Source organism: Sarcophilus harrisii, chromosome 1 (assembly GCF_902635505.1).
Source record: "Sarcophilus harrisii chromosome 1, mSarHar1.11, whole genome shotgun sequence".
Lineage (NCBI taxonomy): Eukaryota > Metazoa > Chordata > Mammalia > Dasyuromorphia > Dasyuridae > Sarcophilus > Sarcophilus harrisii.
This window is the reverse complement of record NC_045426.1, coordinates 508548993-508573286: the sequence shown is the minus strand read 5'-3', so window position 1 is coordinate 508573286 and position 24294 is coordinate 508548993. Positions and strand designations below refer to the sequence as shown.

General features: G+C 31.4%; 1 protein-coding gene across 7 annotated transcripts in view; it reads right to left on the bottom strand.

Annotated features, from left to right (window-relative positions):
- CEP192 (centrosomal protein 192) overlaps window positions 1-24294 on the bottom strand; it is a 140948-nt gene that overhangs the window by 36101 nt on the left and 80553 nt on the right. For all 7 annotated transcript variants that reach the window (XR_004230987.1, XM_031946670.1, XM_031946671.1 and 4 more), the window contains 13 exons: window positions 23422-23652; window positions 18016-18141; window positions 17274-17417; window positions 17022-17085; window positions 14031-14170; window positions 13805-13897; window positions 13201-13319; window positions 11603-11785; window positions 8010-8100; window positions 7485-7661; window positions 3925-4185; window positions 3100-3215; window positions 1448-1557 (listed from right to left, as the gene is read on the bottom strand). Coding sequence is in view for 6 of the 7 variants with exons in the window: in XM_031946670.1 (XP_031802530.1) it covers window positions 1448-1557; window positions 3100-3215; window positions 3925-4185; window positions 7485-7661; window positions 8010-8100; window positions 11603-11785; window positions 13201-13319; window positions 13805-13897; window positions 14031-14170; window positions 17022-17085; window positions 17274-17417; window positions 18016-18141; window positions 23422-23652 (1855 nt within the window). In the remaining variant the exon portion in view is untranslated. The remainder of the gene's footprint in view (window positions 1-1447; window positions 1558-3099; window positions 3216-3924; window positions 4186-7484; window positions 7662-8009; window positions 8101-11602; window positions 11786-13200; window positions 13320-13804; window positions 13898-14030; window positions 14171-17021; window positions 17086-17273; window positions 17418-18015; window positions 18142-23421; window positions 23653-24294) is intronic.

The window sequence follows — 24294 nt, the reverse complement described above, 5'->3', positions numbered from 1 at the left end:
TATAGTGTAAGACACTTTATTACAAGCTTTGCTAAAATTTAGGTAACCTCTATCCACTGTATCCTACTTAACTACTACTCTTTGGTAATCCTAACCAAAAAGGAAATGAGGTCATTCTTGCTTGAGGAAACCATGACGGCTCTTTGTAATAGCTTTCTTATCTATGTTTGCCTATTCTAAGTTCTTTCTAGGAATCAATCATTTTTGGCCTCCATTTTGCAAATTCTGTACTTTTCCCTTTTTAAAAAATTGGAGCATTTGTTCTTTTCTGTTTTACATAATCTTTCAAATACTGGTTCATACTTTTTATTGTCTTGAAGACCCTGAACTATAAATTTATCCTCTTTATTCCAGTATCTTTAATTTCCCCCTCACTGGCTCCTTTACTTTTGCTTACTAACATGTCTGCTTACTCCATCTATTAACAAAAAACCATCTATCATCTACTTAAATTTTCTATCTCCCACACAGCCATCCTTCAAGATCTTCCCTTGAAATCTCTCAGAGCCTAAGAAAATACAATGTATAAAGTAAATGCTTTAAAATAAGGTAAATTTATTTAATCTAGGGCCCTCTTCTGCTTCATCCCCAGCAAATAATCATTTTAGTTCAAATCTCAAAAACTATAGCAATTGCTAATCTCTACTCTTTCAATCCACCACTTGATTATATGATTCTATGTATTAAAAACTTTCAAATGCACTACCCATGAGGTTTCAAATTCTTGAAATGGACTATAAGGTCTCAAATTTAAAATTCTGTGAATTTAATCATTATTGAATTATCTTCCAAAAACAACTGTGCCTTATATTTGGAGTGAACAAAGATGGTAGAAACAGAAATAGAGATAGAGGCAAAAAAAGTCCCTTTCTCTCAAAAAACTCACATTCTATTATAGGAGATAAAATATATATCGATCAAGTATAACAATAAACAAATAAGTTAGCTGAGAGCACATAGTAGTTCTTAGTACATCCATCCAAGTACATCCACATCTATGAAATATTCAAGTTCTTTGTTTAAAATTGTTTAGTGTAAGAAACAGCCACAGGGAAAAGAACATCAACTAAGAATCATGAGATCTGAATTTGCATTGTGTCTCTGCATAATTAGCTAAGCAATCATTGGGCAAGTTATCCTATTTCTCCAAGCCTCAATTCCTTCTGTAAAATGCAGGATTGTGTTAGATGGGCTCAATGGGCTCTCTAGGCTTAATGAACTATAACAGAAAGGTTTTTGGAATAAGAAAAATTAAGTCTAAATTTATTAGCTGGTAAACATTATCCTTTTCTTCACTTTTGTAAATAATAATAAAGTATACATAGAGACAGCTATAAATCAGATTTATAAACCTCAAAAAATAACGGCAAGATTTGCATAAAACCTGCTGACTTTAGATACTGTTGAAAACAGCAAACAAGATCTTAAGATGTTGAAAAGTGCCTACCTTCAGTTATTAGCTGCTCATCTTGAAATGCTTCATCAAAACAAATGTTCTTCAGCAAGCTATGTTCTGGAAGTATTTGTTCTATCACATCTGGTTTATGTAACAGAGCTCTGTGAAAAGATTTTATATAAGATACATGTTTAACATATTCATATTTTGAAGCATATTCTTATATTTGTTTGACTTTTCTAAGAAAGTAGTATCTTCACTAGTTATGCATGTCATGACATACATAAAAAATGAAGAAATGAGTTTACTTTAAAAATGTGTAACATACTGAAATCAATAACATACTAGGAAAAAGAAATTTCGAAGTTCTGGATCATGAAGAGAAATTTTTTAATGGGAGATAATATAAGGAATATCACCCACAAAAATGAGTGGCTAGAGTAAGATGGAAGTTTGAGAGTATAACAAAGTACATAGATACTTTAAGTCATTACAGAGATCAGGAAGAAGAAGTCAGGCACAATAAACTCCCTGCAAAAGCAGGAAAAGGGAGGAGAGAGGCAGAGATATGACTATAAGAAATATGATAGGATCAAAAGTGTCATCACTGAGTGATGACAGCAAAAGGAAGATCTGATAATGGTACTGAAGAGCAAGAAATGTGCCTACTATTTCTCCTGGCCTAGTGTATAAGAGTAGACAAGAACACCTAGTATAGAATGGGTAGTCAGGTATGTAGTGTGTTAGTGAAAAGAGTCAAGGTTTTATGGTTGCAAAAAAGATGGAATAAATATGAAAGGAAGAGGTTTACTATAACAATAAAATAAAGGTTCAAGGAGAAAAAGCAAATATGTGCTTAGAAGGAACTAGTATTAAGTGAATCAGTAAGGAGTGCTGATGGTATCATGAAAGTTTTTGGTTTTTTTGCCCTCAGATGAATTGCTATATGTAATCACAATATTGATTTTATGTATTTTTATAAAATTTCATATATTTCAAAGTGCTATGAAAGAGTTGATTAGATCACTATTTATAGCTGCAAATAAAGCAGATACAAAAGTTCAAGGAAATTTAAGGTTCCCCTTAAATTCTGACTACATATTCCATATCATCAAGATTTGTATTTTTATTTTTTAACTGCAGTGCCCCCTGAAAGTTAAACTTCATTCACAAAATTAAAAATTAATAAACTTAAAAATAATTAAACATCTAATTCTTTAGAAAAAGAATCAAATCAACACATGGAAGAGCATTCAGGAATGAAGAGAGATAAAGAGCAGTCAGGAAAAATTTAGCAGTTTTGAGTTTGGGCTGGTAGAAGAGAAGAGCAGTAAGGGCTAAAAGTGGATAGGAGTAAATATTTCTTTGATACCTAACTGTGCCAGGCACTGTGCTAAGCCACTTTAAAATATTATTTCATTTGAGACTCACAACAATCCTGTGATATAGGTACTATTATTATTTCCATTTTACAGCTGATGAAACAGAGGCAAAGATTAAAATGACTTGCCCGAGGTCACACACTGAAGGAAAAAGAGAAGGAAACACGGAGCAGTGAATAGAGTGTAGATCTTTAAGTCAGACAGTTAACATAACTTGCTGTGTGACCCTAGGCAAGTCACTTAATCCCAAATGCCTCCCCCCCCCCCACCCCCAACAAAATAAATAAATAAATAAACATAAGACAAAAAACTTTTACCAACCTTCGATATTGTTGCCTCAATATTTCATCTCCACCAAAGAAATATATTGTTGACAATAATGATGTAGTTTGACAATTTTTTTCCTTTTCAGTTGGATTATATATTAAAGTGATAATCTGATTACAAGAAAAATAGGACCTTTTAAAAATAATTTTCTTGGATCAATTATTTCCCTTTAAAAATATTCAATTTTTTATACTCATTAGGTAACATATTTTTCATTGAATATAAATGATAAATGTTTCCAGTTATGTTCCAGACATTTTCTCCCTAGCTGTCTTGCTCTGCAGGATTTAATCCTCTCCAAGCCCCAGGATCCTAACCCTGAGGTCCCCAATGTCCTTATTAGTGAGTGGTTCACTCCTTCTCAGAGTCCTTAATCATCTTTGCATCAACCTTCTCTCCCATTTTATTTTTCTGAAACCGTTATAAAATTAAGTTGGACACTGCAACTGAAAAAAGCACATCAATTCTTCTCTCCTCTATGGCTCCAATAAGAATTCCTGTAATTTTTTACACCAAAAATACATTTCCCTTGGTAATCACTCCCTATATGAAACAGTCTTCCCCAACAACTTGAGAGAGAACTGTCTTCATTTTTGTATTTGTATTTCTACTACTTATGAAGTGTTGAAAGCAGAGTAAGCACCTAATAAATACGTTAAAAAATTTATTCATTCATGTGTGTATACACGATCTATTTGTGTGCTTAATCTCTTAATGAATAAATATCTAGATATAAAATTTAAGCCGCCTCTTGAAAAGATTTTAAAAAAACTAAATTCAGAAAACGAAGTATGTTTTTCATATGGAAATTATACATACCTCTTGTGCTCTTTCCTTGAGCACAAACTTATCTGGCAAAATTCTCATCACTTGAGGATCCAAAATAACTTTTGCTTGAGAGTCCTTAAAACAAACTGCTTTAACATAGGCTGCTCGAGAACCTGTATTTCTCACAGAGAAAACAATTCTATTTCCTTTTCCAGGTACTGGGTCATTTACTCTGATCATGTAACTATCTGAGAGTTTTTTAACTTCTTCCAAAATGAGATTACTTGTTCCTCCATATCCAGACAATGGTATCTAAAAAACACAAAATGTACACTTAAAATTATACTTTATGGAAACAGAAGAGAATAACATGGTCAATAAAAGCACAAATTTGGTAAACTTTTAGACACAAGTTTTTGTTCCTTGATTACTAGATGAAGACTTAACACTAAAAGAATTACCAAAAATAAAATTTCACTGAGATTTTGTCCCAAGTGGAAAAAATAAGAAAATTGCAAAATGTACCATTTTATACTATTTGCTAAATTAAAGTGATACTCTTAATTATGGTAGCCACCTGATCTGAAGAAGAGAAAGTCACAAACGTTAGTCATAGAAACACTCTAAGTCAACTAACAAAAGCTGGCAAAACAAAGACGGGACAAATTGAAATTTGATGAAATCATTTGCTAAAGTTCAGCAAAGATTTTCTTTTCTTTTCTTTTCTTACTCATTTACTTTCCTTTTTAATTTGATTTTTCTTGTGCAGCAAGAGAATGGTATACATATATTTAAATATACTGGATTTAACATATATTAAACATATTATTATATATTATATAACATTAACATATATTAACATATTAACTGGATTTAACATATATTTTAACATGTATAACATATATTGGCTTGTTTGCTATCTAGGGTAGGGGGAAAGAGGGGAAAAATCTGAAACACTATGCAAAGGTCAATGTTGGAAAATTATCCATGCATGTTTTGAAAATAAAAAGCTTTTAAAAAAAATAAAGTTCAGCAAATTCAAAAAATCCCAAAGCTGAAAGAAACCTATCTATGACTGATCATTAGAAATTCTATTTTTCTCCATTTTGCATTATTTATTCCATAAACATTCCCCTCCCCATCCAAAAGTTCCTCAATTCCTTAAAAACAAATCTCAAGCATCATCTTTTTGCATGAAGTATTTCCTGATTCCACAACTTAGTGATCCTCTCAATCCTCTCCTCCCAAAATTACACTGTTTAACTTAATATTTAGGCTGCATATTCTTTGACAGGTACTTGTCTCCATCTATGAAATATAAGATCCTTGAGATCAGAGATCATTTTTTCCTTTTCTTTTTGCACACTCAGTCTTAGCACAGTGCTTGATACATTGCAGTTCTTTAATAATTGCTTGTTGACTGACTGATATGATATATTCAATATGGTAAACCACAAGGAATCACACACAAAACAGATTTTCTGCCTTCTAATTTAGGGATCCTCATACACCATAATGTTAAAACCAGAGTTTATAGTCTGGGGAAAAGTGTTTTCTATGTAAGGATATCAACAAGACTTTGGAGGAAATAACACAGTATTGAAACAAAGATTTCAAACACTTATTTACAAGCAAATAAAAAAATTAATTGGGCTAATATGGTCAATAAAATTGGTCTCTCTATAATTAACATTTTGCTTTTGAAGGGTCAGCATTCCAGATTTTTGACTCTTAGCAAATTCACTACACAATTCAATTCAATCTACTTATAATTCTTCTAAGTAATGGAGGAAGAGAGTGATTCAGAAACTTATTTTGCCCTAAATCTTTAATTTTTTTAACCAATTAGGAAATTACTTTTACCAATGCAGATCCAGACTTTTTGTGCAACTTAGTCTTAGAGCAGCTATGTCAAATTTAAATAGAAACTGATCTCTGTGACTGAATATTGATTTAGAAAACCACAATTTAACGTTACCTATACCACAATTTAACATTACCTATGCTGTACATATTATTATTTGTTAAACATTTCCCAATTACACTGCCCAAAGTTTGATATCTCTATCTTAAGGGAATAACCTAGGGCACTGAAAGACTCAAAATCACAAGAGGTGGGACTTGAACACAAGTATTTCCAACTATCAGACCAGACTAGCTCTTTATCTACTATATAATGGTTACTTCCCATAACTATTATATTTTGGGGGATTGCTTCAAATTGCTGCAATTATAAATTATAACTCAAAGCCTTAAGATGTTAGAAGAAAAATCTAATCTAAGGTATTCCTCCTTTCTTATTCATTTCAATTATCTAGGAAAATATAGCTTAGTGAAAAGTATACTGGCTCTGAGTTAGATGCTACCATCATTGATGTTTACTGCCTTTATGAAGCTGGATCACAGCACGTCCTTGGCCTCAATTTCCTCAGCTGTAATGAGTCAGATAAGACAACTTGAGGGACCCCTTTCAACTCAAAATCTATGATCCTAAGAATTTTTAGGTTTTGAACACTTTAAAGAAAATGTATAGGCTTTTCTCTCCCCAAAATTTCAAAGCCAGAAAATAATTAGTAAGAAAAAGATAATCTTTTAAAGAAGTACAGAATGATATAGTTTAAAAATCTGCCATGTCAATAAATCATAAAATAAAATAAAAACTATGTGATTTTTAAAAATTCTTTTTCTTTTCAACAGTTTTTTATAACAGAACATATGCATAGTTAATTTTTCCAACAATGACCTTTTCAATCACTTCTGCTCCAACTTTTCCCTTCCTTCCCTCCACCCCCTTCCCTAGATGGCAGGCAGTCTGATACATGTTAAAGTATATCTAAAATACAATGTATGTGTACATATTTATACAGTTCTCTTGTTGCACAAGAAAAATCAGATTTAGAAAGGTAAAAATAACCTAGCAAGAAAAACAAAAATGCAAGTAGTCCACACTCATTTCCCAGTGTTCTTTTGCTGCATGTAGCTGGTTCTGTTCATCACTGATCAATTGAATATGAATTGGATCCTCTCTCATTGTTGAAGAGAGCTACTTCCATCAGAGTTTATCCTCATATAGTATTGTTGTTGAAGTATATAATGATCTCCTGGTTCTGCTCATTTCACTTAGCATCAGTTCATGTAAATCTCTCCAGGCCTCATCTGCATTCATCATCAGAACAATTATATTCCATAACATTCATATAACATAATTTACTTAGCCATTCTCCAATTGATGGATAGCCATTCAATTTCCAGTTTCTAGCTACTACGAAAAAAAAAACCTATGTGATTCTATAAGAACTTCAGCAAGACAAAAATCCACTTTTTGACATCAACATTTTAATACAGCTGAATTTTGCTTTATATCAGTTTTCAAATATCTAAATCCTAAAAAATACAATTGAATAGTATACTTCTAAGGGAATTAAACTTTCTGCAAAGTGAAAAATCCTAAAGCCTCACTCTCCCACCCCCCCAATCTGGACCATTACATACAAGATTCTACTAAAAGAAAAGTACACATCCTTTAGTTTGTAAGACAAATTGGTAAACCACAAAGTCACTGTCACATAGTGAAAGACAAAGAAATTATATTATAACAAAGTTTCTCTTACACTGAATTTAATGCCTGGTTGTGATCGAATTCCTAATTGTTTAATTTCAAGTTTAGCCAGCATACAAGATATTCGGGTTGGTGCAAACAATAAGAAGATGTTAATGTCCTCTTTTGGATGAATTCTGATTTCACAGTTACTTGTTAGTTGTTCTTCTAAACCAAAAGTATTACGAAGCTACAAATAACAAAAAGAACAATTTTTATATACAATACATAATAATGCAAGCTAAAATTACTATCATTCCCACATTTGACAGTTAAAAGATAAATAACGAAAAACAAAATTCATTCTTAGGGCAGAGATGTACAGAATGTAGTATAAGTACTATCAAAATTCGTGAACTGCATGTTTTCATTTAATTGTTTTTCTGTCATAAGAGAAGGTACAAGGATGGGAAATAACTGATAACAAAGATAAAACTCAACAACAAAAAATTTTTTTATACTAAGCTAATTCTCCAAAGACTGCTGTTACAAGTTTTACTAGAAGTGTTTTTCAAATTAATAAATACACTCTACAAACCTGAAAGCAATCTTGATCCTGTCCTCTTATCAACAGACGTAAATGCTGAGTTGTAGTTGATGAGTTATTTCTGAGCGCTAGTTTCTGAAGACTTAAAAAAAAGTTTTAAAAGAAACTTTCTGTCTACATGAATGTAACTAGAAACAAAAATTCTTCACAAATCCATATTTTTTACTTCCTTAAAAACTAAGATTTAAAAACTTACCTTTAAAAGCTCCTGTTTAAACTTAACTCTCATGTATGTTCATCACCCCTTTACTCTTAGTATTTATCTTACGGTACATATATACCTTTATATCTAAAGGAAATTCATTAAAGGAATCCCAAATAAATAATTCCCAAACCAATTGGTCATCAAACACTCTGGAACTGGGCATAAATCAACAGAACCTATAAATGCCACTCAAATCATGTGAAGTTATGAAATAAATGGAAAATGAAATAAAAGGATAAATGAAATTTGGAAGGAGTTTTGGGAGGAAGGGAGGAAAAAGGAAAATTTTCATACCTCCAAATTATTACATGTAATAAACATCTTATTTGTATGTCACAGCATAGTTGATATTTTTGGAGGTAAAAGTATTAAATTTTGCCATTAAATCCTTATTTATATAACATGGGATACCAACTCTAAACATCTGCATCATGTTGCAAATTTATTCTGTAGAGCCAAGATATCCAAACTTACTCACCCCGACATTTATATTTTCCAACTAGAAGTTGTAGTTTTTAATACCTACCTCACCCTTCTTGTTATGTTTCTCATTAGGTAAGCAAACTGAATTATACTCTATCAAATTTTTTACTCATCTACTCCATGATACTTTTATTGTGCTTCAATACAATATATATTACAGAAGTGAGAGAGGATGGGAACATCAAAAATTTTTTATCTCTTAAAAGCCATATATAATAGCTAAAGATCAAATACATCCTTAGAAAGGGTAGAACAAATACTTGAATAAATCTTCTATCTACTTGCACCTTAATCCTGAAGACTAAAGTCATGGCTTTATTGCCTTGATCAAAATGTCTTTCAAAAAAAAGGCTTAGGTATTTATAAAAGTTGAAATTCAAAGTTAAACCTAACATTTATGCTTATTGGGAGAAATAATGCTCCTATATTTCTTTCTAGTTGTCCTTTTACATAATAATAAAGTCTTTTGAAGTAAAGGTACTGCTAATTTTGGTTTAATAAAAAGCTAAAATTCATTTGGCATATATTCAATTGGTAGAAGCTTCCAAAATTTCAAAAAACCACTGATCTTAAGTACATTTACTATAATTATTCTTGAGAGAATACAAAACAGAGAAACAGCATGGCATAGTGGATAGAGAGCTGACCTAGAATTAGGAAGATTTAGGTTCAAGTTCTACCTGTGTGACCCTGGTCAAGTCATTTAAGCTGTCAAGGTCATTCTAAAATACTATAAATTGGAGTCTAGATTGATATGCAGCACATGATTGCTTAGTATCTGTAGGGAGTTTTCACATACTGATTAGACCAAAAACAAGGCTATATCAAAAAGAAAGGATTTAAGGAATTATTGTTTAAGGAACCCATTGTTCATGAACTGGCAAATTACGAATCAATAAGATTTTGATTTATCTATAAAACACAAAAAGTTAAATGTATTAATGGTCAATAAAGCTCTATAATCAAGATACAGCTTTTGAAGTAATTAATAATAATGAGTAACTATTAAGATGACAATTATGACAAACCTCTGCAATAAAGTTTCTTTCTAAAATTATCTTGTTCCTCCTAATATCCTTCTCAAAAGAGAGATGAAATAGTTTTTCTGACTCTTCATCTTCCACTAGTGAAATTGCTCATTTGATCCAAAATCACATATGTACTTCTCTAATGATAATCCATTTATATATGTGGGACATAGGTTTTAGTCCTTAACTGGATCAAAGAATCTGGGAGCTGTAATGTATATTAGTAATTATCCCTTCAATAACACAGATTATTATATCGTAACTTATCTAAGAAGATGTGGCTAACAAGAGTAACAAAACATTTTTTTCTAACAAGGCAAAAAGTGTAGAAATTTATTCAAGGGAAATTTTAGGTTTCACTTGATTTCTTTTAAATTTAACAGAATTTACAGAATTAAGGCTCTGTTTTATTCAATCTCCTAAGAGAAACAACAGCATCTTGTTTTAAAAAGGAGATAAAAGAGAAGAGGAGGAAGAGAACAAGCAAAATTTATTAAATATTACTCTATGCCAAGCAATGTGCTTAAAACAGAGCTTCTTAAACTTTTTCCACTGGTTATCCCTTTTTGCCTAATAAATTTTTATGCAATGCTGAATATATAGTTACATAAAATAGATATACAAATCAAACATTTACTGATACTAAATCATAATTTTGTAATCTTCCCATTGTGTTACAACTCCATATGAGGCCACGACCTACAGTTTAAGATGCTTTGTGCTAAAGCACTTTACAAATATCTTTTGATCATGTGCCATCTCTTTTTACAAAATAAAAGCCATTTTCATGAAATAATACTCTCATCTTAAAGTTTCTGAGACTACTACCAAAGCATTTTAAAATTATGTCTTGCTTTCAAATTACTTGATCACATATTATGTTACAATCCCAGATCACAAAGAAAGTCACTTAATTTTTTCTAAGCCTTGGTTAGGCTAATATTATTTTACAAGCTACCTCTCAATTCTCTTCAAGCCTTAAAATTCTGTGAAGAAATTTTGACCTACTGGTTAGATTTGGCTTATTGGCTACAAGTTTCCGCCTTCTCCTTCCTCCCTGCCAAAAAAGAGCTTCTAGAAAGAGGCAATAAGTTCAAATAATAAGAAAAAAAACACGAAATAACAAACACAAGATTACATTTGTTAAAATCAATCTAAAGTTGGTGTAAAATAGAGATGTCAAACACATAGCTGTTTCAACAATCTCAAGGGTTACTCAAACCAGATTAAAATATAGCTGGGAAATGTTTAACAAAATAAATAAAAACAATACAGAAGTATCACATTACATATTTACAATTATTACATTTTAAAATTAAGTTAATATATTATTTAAAGGGATCTCTATGTATGGAATACAGGGCCCTGTTTCTTAGTGTGACATTCCTGGTGTAAAACATTTTGAATGTAGCATTGAAACCTCTATAATTTTAAAATAAAATTTAACAGGGAATTCATTGATCAGAAAAACTTTCAGCTATCAGCTGGAATTTATATCTTGTGTGATTCCTAAAGCAATTTATAATTAGTTTTATGGTGCAACACCATTTTGAGCTATCTATTTAAAAAACACCTCGAAGCCAGGGACCATGTCTCCAATTCTATTCCATCCATTATATTCATTACAGTGGTAACTTAACTTTTGCTGACTGTCTAATTTAACAAGTAGAGGTTAAGCAAATATTTTATGCTTTTTTGATAGCTTCCTGCAGTTCATGATTTTTTTTTTTTTTTAATAAACCACAAAATTACTGAAAAGGAAAGAACTATTGTTCAATATACAATTACGCCATTTTTCAAATGGTAGCATAAAATAAAGTAGAGAAGAGTATTAAACTATAATTAAGACTTGATGTATTGGTACTTACTGTGTTCTTCCAAGTGCAACACCTCCCCATGTCATGAACTGCTTGTTAGATAAAATAGGTGGAACATTTGAGTAGTGAGATGAAGGAGCAGATGTCTGATACTTGTTTCCTGAAGAATCTACTTCACCTTTCAACACTACTTCATACTGAGGCCCAGATGGCTGCACTAGTATTTTCAAGAGGCTATACAAAGAAAAATTTGAATTGAATAGCTTGTATTGTTACTTAGTAACACTTATTTAATTATTTCTAAATATATCATGTGAATGGTGATTTCTAACATGTAAGCAAAATGATATCCTTTTAAACATAAAAAATATCACATGTACTAATAATAAATGAAAACTGGGAAAATACCCCTCTATGGCTCCTTTGGAATGGCATTCTGTGGATCACTGTTGTTGTGGTTGTTGATTTTGTCCTTTGCTCTCGAAGAGGACCAGGACACAAGGAATGTAATGCCATGACATGCATATGAACTGAACTGAAGTGAGGGAGGGCTGGGCAAGGTCACCTGCTTCACTTTCCCCTCCAGAGCCATCTGGGCTAGTAGCCAGAAAAAGATCCAGATACCTGGAGATGGCTCTGGGTACAATGGGAGACTTTGGCCTTTTTAAGCCAAGGGCTTCAACAGGTCTCAATTTGACCGAGATTATGTATATTTGGTGATTAAGTAGAACTTGGCAAAACTTCAAATGAGCATGAATTTTTCAAAGGAAAAAATTAGTAGCAGATGTTGAGTGGCAAAGTTCAATTCAGTGTAATGATTTCAAATAATAAAATAATTTATTTGATGTAAATTATTTAAAAGAAAGAATGGGCTCCTCATGAAGAGGCATGCAACTGAAGGATTTCATAGATGCTTTGTGAAAAGTGGACTTGATTGTTATCTCTTCTGTTTTCTAAAAAGTTGAGGTAAAGATTCAGAGTTTTAAAGAGCAAAAGTAAACCAGTAAATCTTATGAGGCCTTCCTTTTAATAACTTGAACAGTTTCGTTTGGGAAGCTATGAGCTTCACCACCTGTGGCCTAAAAGAGGAGCCAACCATTGAGAAACCTACATGGCTCAGGTTAGTATGGCAAGGCAAATTAAAAAACGGATAACAAACCAGTGAGGTGTAACTCCAAGACAAGAGTTATCATTCACTAAATATTTATGAGTCACATAACTGGGTAAAATCCTGAGATATAAAAACCTTCTCAAGATTCACAAAAGCATAGAAACAAGCTAAAAAGCTTAATATGAATAGGTTTTCAACATTAAAGAACTACAGATTTTGTTTAAAAAAAAAAAAAATGTACCAGATATTTTCAGAGTTCAAAAATCCTGAAATCCTTTTAGAGATTTAGTTTTTTAAATGGTTACAATAATCTATTACAATAAAAAAATAAATTTCAATAAATAAGGAGTGGAAAATTGATCTTTAAGTCAAGACAATATCTAGAATCTAGGGAAAAAATAAATACTTTATAATTCTGATCAGATGGCTACAGCACAATGCTACACTGTAGCATATTCAAATCACTAGATTCACTTAAAGCTAGAACTAAAAATTTTAAGGAACACTACAAATCAAGGTATAAACTATTTTACATCACCTTTCTTCACAAGTTTCGAAATCCTTCGGAGTAAAGGAAACTGCAATTTCTTGTTCCTCTTCAGGTTTAAGAAAAAGATTCTCTGGGTTTACAGAAAAGTAACTGAATTGATCTGAAATCTATAAAAATGTATATGATTACAAAACGAAAGTCAATTTAATGCCCAGATGAACATCCTCTACTTTCCTGCTTCCATTTTTCTTTTTCTCCCTGTAAGCTTTTGTGACTTCTTTTTCTCTGCTTACCACTTTGTCTTATCATTGTTTCTATAGCCTCCAAATCAGAGGTCCGGGGGAGGGAAATTCAATGGTATCTTCTCCCATTTCATACCCAGTTTGCTAGTTTTGAATAACACACCTTTATATTTCATTTTCCTCTAATTATCCCTTGTTACACACTGAAATCAAGGTTATTCAAGCTCAAAATCTAGATCAGGATGAATTACATGTAAAACTCTAGGTTTTGACTAACAAAAATGCTATATTTTTCAATCAATTCTAAAAACATTCTATTGAATATTTTTCCTACTATATCATATGCTACTACCTCATTGTACTTACGACATTCTCAAAAGTTTTCATTCAGCACTATTAATCAGTCTTACCTTAATATTTAAATAGACATCAATATTTCCAGCATTTTTCAAAGGCAGAAATTGCTTTGTTGATGAACCCACACTGGCAAACAAATGCATACTCTAGGGAAAAGACAGTAGGTTTTTTGTTTTAATATTAAATTTAAAATTAAATATAATACTTAAAAATTAATAGTTTTAAATTTAATTTCAATATACCAGTTGAAAGATTAGCTTTATGTTTCATAAATAGTACCTGCAAGTCTTTTGGAGCATGTATCCTAGCTATTCCTACTCTTGCTCGAAGAGCAATACTTTTAATAACAGTAGTAGGGCTTGGGCTATCAACTTCCACATCAATTCTTGCTAAAAATTCTTCTGCTGGGCCCAGGTTCCCTGTAAAATAACATTGATAATATAACTGCTTATATTAACCATCTTATTTTGTGAAACTGAGCTTAGCCAAAATCAGAAACTAAAGTTTCAAATCATGTGATTCTTAACATATTAAAAATTATATGACTAAAATAAAACTGAACTTTGAGTAATTCATTAAGAATATTTGGGTTCAAAGCATTATATATTGTGGTTTGAAAAAAAACAACAAAAAAAAGTTCTATTTCTCAGTTAATATCACTGACGTACAAATGAAAGCAGCCTGTGAAAACAAGGACCAAAAAAAGAAAGGTCCAACTACAAAGGAGCCTAACAGATATCATATAAGGAATTTTATCAGGAGGTATTACAGGTTAAACAATAGCAAGAGGGGTCAAGGAGGGTCTAAAAAATTCTACATAAATAAGTTCACTAAGTCAGAGAAAGAAATACTAAGATGAATTTTAATTCAAGTGTAATGTCTGGGTTAACTTTCTGGAGCATCTCAGGACCAGCCCGAGTCCTTGGTCTTAGTGGAGAAGTGATGAAGGTAGGAGACCCATGAGGATGGTCAAAGATGGAGTCCAGAGTCTTCTCTTGTGTCTGTGTCTGAGACTCCTTCTGTGATTGCGGCTGAGAGAGACTCCTTCTGTGTCTGAGACTCCCTTAGATACCTCAGTATGATTACATCACTACAGCACACTGAGAATTGTGCAGCCATTATAGATAACCATACTAGATAATTTTTACATATTTTCTCCCAAAATTCTTTTGTTTTTCACCATAAGACAAATATAGTGTCTGCCCCTTAATTTGGGGTTTATTAAAAAGTAAAAATTTTTTCCTTATTTCAGAGTTGTCTACTTGGAGGTATACATCTAGCTCTTTCACACAATAGGATTATAAAAGAATAGAAAGCAAAGAGTTTTTGTCCTTGGATGCAAAGGGCTGGAACTCTGAAAAGGTGTACTTGAATCAAGGATAGCAGGGTGCTTATAGTTAAGCACCTTCTCAGTGTGAGATAATGGTTTTCTAAACATATGGTTATAATTTTCCTGACTTTAAAGATGTATTGAACTGAATAATTAACCATTAAGTAACTGTTAAGTGCCTACTATATATAGTCAGGCACTTTGCAAGATTTTGGTGACACATCACAAAAAAAAAAAAAAAAATAGTCCCCGTCATCAAAGAATTTCTATTCAATTAGGGAGAGAAATAGTCAAAGAGTATGTATATATAAATATTAGATAATTTTTTGATGAAGGCATTAATAGAAGAGGGGATCAGGGAAAGCCTCATGAAGGAGATAGCACTTGAATTGCGCTTTGGGTCAAGAGAACTAAATTTTGTGACAGGATTTTGGTAATTAACATTGTTATAAAACAGCAAAATCTCAGTGGAAAGAAAAAGGAAAATCAGTCTTAACCAAGTAACACATTCTGGCACCACAATATAATGAAAAAAGAACTGGGTCTTATAATGAAAGAGTTCATTTTTAATACTAGCTCTACATTTATACATGCCATTTAATCACCTTTTAGCCCAGTTTTCTTATCTGAAAAAATAAATATATATGCCTTATTTATCATATAGGACAGAAAAAATGAGATAATTACAGTTCTGAACTATAAGGCACCCTTATTATGATCAATGAAAAGTCAATCTTTGTCATAATTACATGTATGTAAATGGCTATTTTGATAATAACAGTACAGCCATAAAGACAGTCATACAAAATAATAATTGAACTGGAATTGCTTTTATTTTTCAGCATAAGATGAATATAGTGTCTGCCCTTTAATAATTTTGGGGTAGTAAGTAAAAAATTTCTTCTTATTTTAGAGTTGTCTACTTAGGGGGTATACATCTGGCTCTTTCACACAGTAGGATTATTAAAAAATAGAAAGCAAATAGTTTTTGTCCTTGAATTAAAATTCATCTTAGTATTTCTTTCTCTGACTTGGTGAACTTATTTATGTAGATTCTTTTAGACCCTCCTTGACCCCTCTTATACTATTGTTTAACCTGTAATACTTCCTGATAAATATTCTTTATATGATATCTGTTAGGCTCCTTTGTAATTGGGATTTTTTTATTCAGCATTGAATTGAAATATAATTTGAAAGTTATTTGAAATTTGAAAAATTGAAATTTATGCAGAAGCAATCCAATATGTAAAAGTTGACCAAAATAATCACTGTCTCTATACATTTGGTTATTATCGCTCATTCTTGAGGCCCACTTGAATAGAGTTGGCATCAATTTCTATATAATGTTGTAAAGATCTTAAAAATGATTAAGTAGGTCAAATGTCTCTCAATAGTAGTATATTGCAGAAGAACAGCAGCAGCAAAAAACTATATAAAATGGTTATACTACTATTGTCCTTTTATAACCAACAAGGCACATTTTCACAACTCTGACAATCAGTTCAAGTATTACTTCTACTTTGCAGTTAAGAAAAATAGACTTAATGAGATTAAATGATTTTTCCTAAAGTAAGAGTTCTTTAAAGAAAAAGCAGAAATTGGATACAGACCTTCTGATTTATTGATTACCTTGAACACTTCTTAGATAGTATAGCTTATTAGCAACTTTTGATAAAATTAAGTTTAACCAGGATATAATATAAACTCAACTAATGATTTTTTAGTATGATTTCAAAATATTCTTTTAAAAAAGTAATTCACTATACACACACACACACCTTTATCTCGACCACTCTACCCTAAGTTCACAGTCCTAATGTTTATTTAAAATGTATACTCCTCCATCATATGTTAGCATTAAAAAGCCTTAAATTATCCAATAGTGTTAGTACAAAAATGTATAAATTACAACATTATATCAAAATGCCATTAGGAAATACCTGAAGGAGAGATTTGTTTTTTTGGACTATGGAAAATAACCCAAATCTTCAGAAATTCTAGCTCCTAGAACGAAAAGATATTAAACATAGATACTGTTAAGATTATTTAAAGAAAAAAAAAATATATATATATATATATATTTTTTTTTTGTAAAAGGGACATTCATTACAAATTAATTTAGTGAAAGAAATCTTTAAAAATTTTGCCCTCAACCCTCTAATTAACATAAATGTTAAAAACTCTCAACTTACATGTCCATCACGACTGGCATACATGATGTGGTTTATAACAGAAGGAGTTATGAGCTGAGCAATCAGATCACTTTGAAAAGCAGTTTCTAAAGCAACATTAACTGGTTCTTTAGAAAATGTAAAACAACGCCAAGCTATAGCATTCTGTTTGGAAAACACAAAAATTAATTTTAGTAATACTAACAATGCCTTTTTCTTTTTAACTGGACCTAGGATTTCTTTTTTAAAAAAAATTTTTATTTGTTTGAACTACAGGTAAAGGTAATTTTTAACATTCATTAAGAAAAACTTTTTTTGAATTCCTAATTTTTTTTTCTCCTTCCCTCTCTCTTCTCTAAAAAGATAACAATCTAAATAGGTGATATATCCACATGAATATATGCATATATCCATATTATTTCCACATATTTCCAAATTAGTCAAGTTGGGAAAGAAGAAACAAACTAAAAGAAAAAAAAAAAAAAAAACACAAAAAAGAGCAAGTGAAAATAATATGCTTCTATCAATTTCAATCTGTATTCAGACTCTATCAGTTCTTTTTCTGGATGTGGATGGCATTTTCTACTAAGAATTTTTTGGAAGTGTCTTGAATCACCATATGACCGAGAAAAGCTAAGTTACTCATAACAAATACATATTATTATACATAATAGGAGTTTATTACCATTTGAAACCCAATTATTTCTAAAATTCCAAAAACAAGACAAGTTCTAAATTTGCTTTAGATAGTTGGCATACTTACTGCATTGATGATGAGCCTAACTGGAATAACAGCATGAGTCTTATTTATCAACTTTAATGGAAGAACTTTCCAACTTCCATAAGTTAGATCTCCAAAATCAAGGATGTCTGCCTTGCCTGGTTCCACCTATTTTTTTTTAAAAGATTAAAGAAATAACTTTTAAAAAATTGTCTCATTAAGAATTATAATATTACAATGGGCATAGCACCACTGACAGGAATATCAAACAAAGTCTTAAAGATGCAATTATACTTAAATCCTAATAATCTCAACATGAGTAAAATGAGCATGAATACTTTTTAGAAATTTTAATTTTAAACTCTATTTAAGAAATATTCAAGTATATAACAAAATTTATCTGAAAAAAATTCCAAACTTAGTTATGTTTAACTAATACATAAAGTCTTAAGGCAGTTTTAAGGCTATAGAGAGAAGAGTATCTACACCAAGAGTTTTTGAATACCCTGTATACTGTTATTGTTGTTCAGTCGTTTCACAGTTATGTCTAGCTTTTAATGACTTCATTTCAGGTTTTCTTGGCAATATACTGGAATGGTTTACCATTTCCTTTTCCAGGTCATTTACAGATGAAGAAACTGAGGCAAAAGGGGTTAAATGACTTACCTGGGATCATACAGCTACTAAATATCTAAGGCTAAATTTGAATTCAAGAAGATGAGTCCTGGCTTTAAGCCTGGCACCCTACGCACGAATTCAAGAAGATGAGTCCTGGCTTTAAGCCTGGCACCCTACGCACTGCACTACTTAGTAGGCACTACTTAGGTTCAAAATTACATAGTTATTTTTTGAAGAATTCACAACAGAAGTTTCCTACATGGACTGTTTTGTACTTTTTGCATGCAGTACTTAGCACCTAAGTGCCTAACAGATGATTACTGTTGCATTTAATTCTCTTAAGAAAACACATGTAAGAAGCTGAAAATATTAATTTAAAATAATGATAATCTGAGGTATGGTTACAGTTTAAATGAAAAAGGAAAAAGTAGTATGTGCATGTATAATTTGTATATTCCGTTTTTTCCACAAAACATTAAATCTGATAGTGATCAGAAGTTTAAGTTCTAGATTAAATTCTTCAGAAAATTATTTTAAAAGGCAAATCTCCTCACCGCAGAAGTTCTTCTCACTTCAACTATGCCACATATATCAGCACTAAACTTATTTTTTTCAGAAATCCAATTTTTGCTATGTCATTACCTGCAACTATTCTACCTACAGGATGAAGTCCAAAATCCTTAATCTAATAACTGAAGGCCTTCCATAAACAAGTTTCAATATACTCTTCTAATCTAATCTTTAACCATTATTCCCTGCAACAAAAAATTTTAGTTCAGGTTTGAATAGCCATCTATGAATATATCTTTTGAATTGTTGCCAACTAAGCTGAATTCATTTCATGCCATTTCCTTCAATACTACTTTGGTGCTAGTCAAATCCTACTCATTCTTCAAGGTACAAAAGATTCACTTATGTCATGAAGTCTGTACCAATTATTCCAGCCCTCTCCCTCCTCTGAGTTCTTATTATACTTAATCACTCACTGAGCATTCAATTATGTACTTCCCTATATGTTTGTACATATACATGTACATATACATACAAGATAAGTCGATCAATAATCACTGGTGTGATTTATGTTAACTTTTCTTTAAAGAAAAATATTAGGGAAAGCAGCTAAGATGTTAAATACCACAGAAAATGGTTTCTAAGATTTGAAAATAAATGAGGTGCTTCTGCAAAAGTGAAGTATGATGTAATGTTCTCTTTGGTTCGGTTTTCTGGAGTCTCTGGAAGCAGCCTTCGTTTCAGTTCAGTAATCACCGAGTAGCCAGAGGTTAAAGACCAAATCCTTTATTATATCTTTCAAAGTCTTGTCTCCTTTGCTGGGGCCTGGTTAGCTTTCTTAAAAGCCTATCTCTCTCCTTGGTGCCGGGAGCTTAAGCTCTCGCCTGTCTTCTATGTCCTCTGAATCTCTCTGAATTCAAAGGTTTATGCTTCAGCCTCCAGCCACCACAAAGGTGGACGATGGAATGAATCTGTCTCAGCCTCCAAGAGCTACTAGTGCAATTGTCTTCTCTGGCTCTGAGAGCTTCCCCTCTGTGGCTCTCAATCCCTGCTTATATGTGCTACACTGAGTATATACCAATCATTATATCACCAGGAAACCATTATTTGTTGTAGGATTAAATCAATGTTAAACTAGATTTAACCATTGTCTCCTCAATTCCACTTAGTACCTTGTTTCAAATTCTGGGTCATAACAGTATGGAGAGAGATGTGAATGGATATGTGACCCACATATGGCAATCTCCTGACTTTCAAAAAATCCAACTTTTATTATATACCTTACACTGAGTAGCAACTTATTTTTAGGGAAAAAAAAAAAAAGGTTCCTCAAAAGCCAGTTTTGTTTTTTGTTTTTTTCTACAAATAAACCTTTTTTTAAAAAAAATATAGTAGTTTTATATCATAATATGCATGAATATATATACATGGGTAAATATATAGATTTCTTTCTCTCTGCATAGATAGATGGATGAATGGATCGATAGGTAGATAGAGATATCTTATTTCAGAGTTTCATTCAGATGAACACCATAGTTGTTTTAAATCAATCATCACATCAAAGCATTTACTTAGACCATATGTGCTAGACAATAGGGAAAACAATGCCAAAAATCAATCAAATAGTTGTTATCCTCAAAGAGTTTATATTTTAATGAGAGTAACATGCATAATACTGATAAACACAAAAAAGATTTTTAAAGGATTGGAGGGAGAACATTAGAAAGTGAGTGGATGTACTTACATTCTAAGTTGCTAAATGGCTTAAACTATATATGATTTTGACCTTTATCTTCTTCCTCTCACAGACCCCACATGTCTAGTATATTGCCATGTATAGAACAGGTGTCTAAATCAATACTCAGCAAATGAATGAAAAATACTTCTAGCACACATGATAGAAAGCCTTTAACTATTGCAGAGAATTATCAACTAATTATATATTCAAATGCAATAAAAGGTCAAGAAAAGTGGGTTAAGATCTTGAATTCCCTGTAAAACTAAATACGGAACAGTTATCAATCTTCTCTTGGTAATTCTCTTGGTATTCATTTCGCAAAAGTCTGGAGGAAATGTAATGATTAAAAGATCAATGTATAGAGACAGTGATTATTTTGGTCAACTTTTGCATATTGGATTACTGCTGAATAAATTTTTAAAAAGAAAAATCAATTTTAGATATCATTAAATTTAATTTCATCATCTGCAATACACTATTTCAACTTCTATAAATTCTAAGATCAGATTCTTTGCTTTTCCAGAGTCAATAACCCATTGATTCTAAAAGTCTCACCATATATCCAAAATATACTCTGCCTTCCACCTGTCCTTTATCCATTTCTTCTGCTTACAATTATTAAAAATCCAAACATGGCACACAGTTGTTTAGTGATTGTTTAAAGAAAAAAAAAAGAAAGAAAAAATAGCTACCTTCCTCTTCCATCAGACAGTATTTTTTAACTTTATTTTTAGTGTTTCTAGAAATGCAAACTACTACCTTAGACTCAACTCATACTTGACTATTATAGTTCCACATTCAGTATTTTGTTTCATAAGTCTTTTTTGGGATATCTGGGTTTCTCTCAATCAAAAATTACATATTGACTATAATGCTGATATTAAATACTCATTGAAAATTTCCTCCCCCATTAGACTGTAAGCTCCTTGACAGTAGGGACTGTCCTTTTTTATAACCTAGGAGCTTAGAAAAGGGTCTAGAATATAATAGGTGCTTAATAAATGTTTATTGAATGCTATATTAGTTTTGTTTACCTAACCGTGTGTATGTATACACATAAATATACACATATTATATATATATATATGTATGTGTACACACACACACACCCCAGAAGGATTTTATACAAAACTCTCATTATCTTAATATGTCAACCGTCATAAAATATTTTACAATCACAATAATACTGCTACATGGGTGCCAAATGATCATTAAAATCATTAACAAAATGGACTGGGAGTACATGGAATAAAAACTATACATAATTCCTTAACATATAATGTATACCTTAACTGAGGAGAAAGAAATTAACAATGAACAAAAAAAACTTGCTTTTTAAAAATATCTTGAAATTTTATTTCTTTTGATCTTTTTTTTCACAGAACTGCAGGTCAGTGTATGTATACTCTTCTAGTTCTCCTCATGTTTCTGCATCACTTTTGATTATTTTTATGTATCCTTATAGTTTGTCATCATTAACATAACATAAAATCTAATTTATGTAGTTAATCTCCAGTTGCTAGACATTATTTCCATTTAATACTATTACAGATACTAATATAGTGAAAAAAATGATATAGTGAAAAATAGATCTTTTTTTCTTGTCATGCTATTTTGAGAATAACAAGCTTCAGAGTCAAGAAAGACTGGACACTAGCCATGTGGCCTTTGGTGCCCCTGAAACAATTTACGTGGTAAGTTGAGAGCAGGTGCTAGTTTATATTGGTAGAAGCAATTTTTTCCTATAAATGAAATCCTTGAGTCAGATGGAAGACTTGAGTTTTACCTATAAAATTTTTTTCCATATTTTTCTCAAAAAAAATTGATACTCATTTGAAGTTTTACTAAGTAGTTCTACCTAGCCTTAATCACTAAAGAAGTATGGACTTAGTCAAACTGAAACCTATTAAAATATCTTAGCTTAAAAACATCATTTCTCAAAATAACTGTATGAATATATATATATATATATATATATATATATATATATATATATATATATACATATACACATATATTGTATTTAACATATACTTTAACATATATATCATGTATTGGTCAACCTGCCATCTCGGGGAGGGGGTGGGGGAAGGAGGGGGAAAAATTTTAACAAAAGGTTTTGCAATTGTCAGTGCTAAAAAATTACCCATGCATATATCTTGTAAATAAAAGCTATTAAAAAAAAATAAAAAAAGACCAGTCTCCCACTGTATCTAGAGCCATCTCTAGTCATCCTGATCTACATATCTTATCACTGGACCCAGAAGGCTCTGGAGGGAAAAGTAAGGCAGGTGACCTTGCAGAGCTCTCCCTCACTTAAATCCAATTCACTTGCATGAGATGGCAAAACGTCTCTAACATCATGGTCTTCTTCAAGAGCAAAGGACAAACAACAATAAATGATTACTATTTGATTTTGAGAGAGAAATTGGAAATGACTTGCCTGAAGTGTGGGCAATTAAATCTAAGTATTCTAAGTAGAAACTCAAAGTAGAAACCCAATTTTTTAATGCTATATCTCTAATAAGTAAATTGACCTATTTTAAATGGCATTAAAAAGCATTTATTAAACTGTTACTTACCTCTATCACAGGATTTTCAGCAATAGCTGTTAAAACAACCCTACTTGCTAAAGCTTCTGCCTGTGCTATTGTATCCAGATCTGATGAAACAGGCCAGGAAGAAACTCTTAATATACATCTGAAAATCCCAGGGTGGGTTGGCATAAAAAGCACTTTTATTTCTTCCGTAGAATGTGGTCCTATAACAGTTTTATTCTTAAAAACCAAATAACGGCATGTTGAGAGATCTATCTTTAAGGAGAAAAACAAAACATATCACACCACAGTGTTAACTAAGCAATGTCTTAGACTCGGTTTTAATAGTTATTAACAGATGGGGGGAAAAAGGCAAAAGCAAAGAAAGAATAGCATTCCTACTTAAGTACCATTCTTCAAAAGTAGTACAAATTATTTTACGAATGGGAAAAACAAGCTTTATTCTATTCTTTATTAACACTGTAAGCCCATTTTTGCCAACATTTTGCCAAAAAAGAAATTTAAGCCAATTTCCTAAACTGTGGGTCTAAGTTGTATAACTGTATGTGGAGGCTATGAAAAATCTGGCAACAATAAAAGCTATCAAATATTCCACCAAGATTTAATTATTCATGTAAAAATAAACAAACATATCTCTTCAATACATAAATTCACTTTCATCTTTGATTATAAAATTATGTATATACCAAAGAATTGTTTTAAAATAAATTTCTTTATGATTTATTATCAGTAAATGTTTGATTCACATAACAATATTTTAAAATTATCAGGTGAAAAGGGGTCTCAAGTGGAAAAAGTCCTGTTCTTGATTATCTTATTCACAATTCTATTATCCTTTGTCAATCAATGTCCTGGGAGACAACAACAGTAATTCTGACCTGACATAGTCTAAATCTG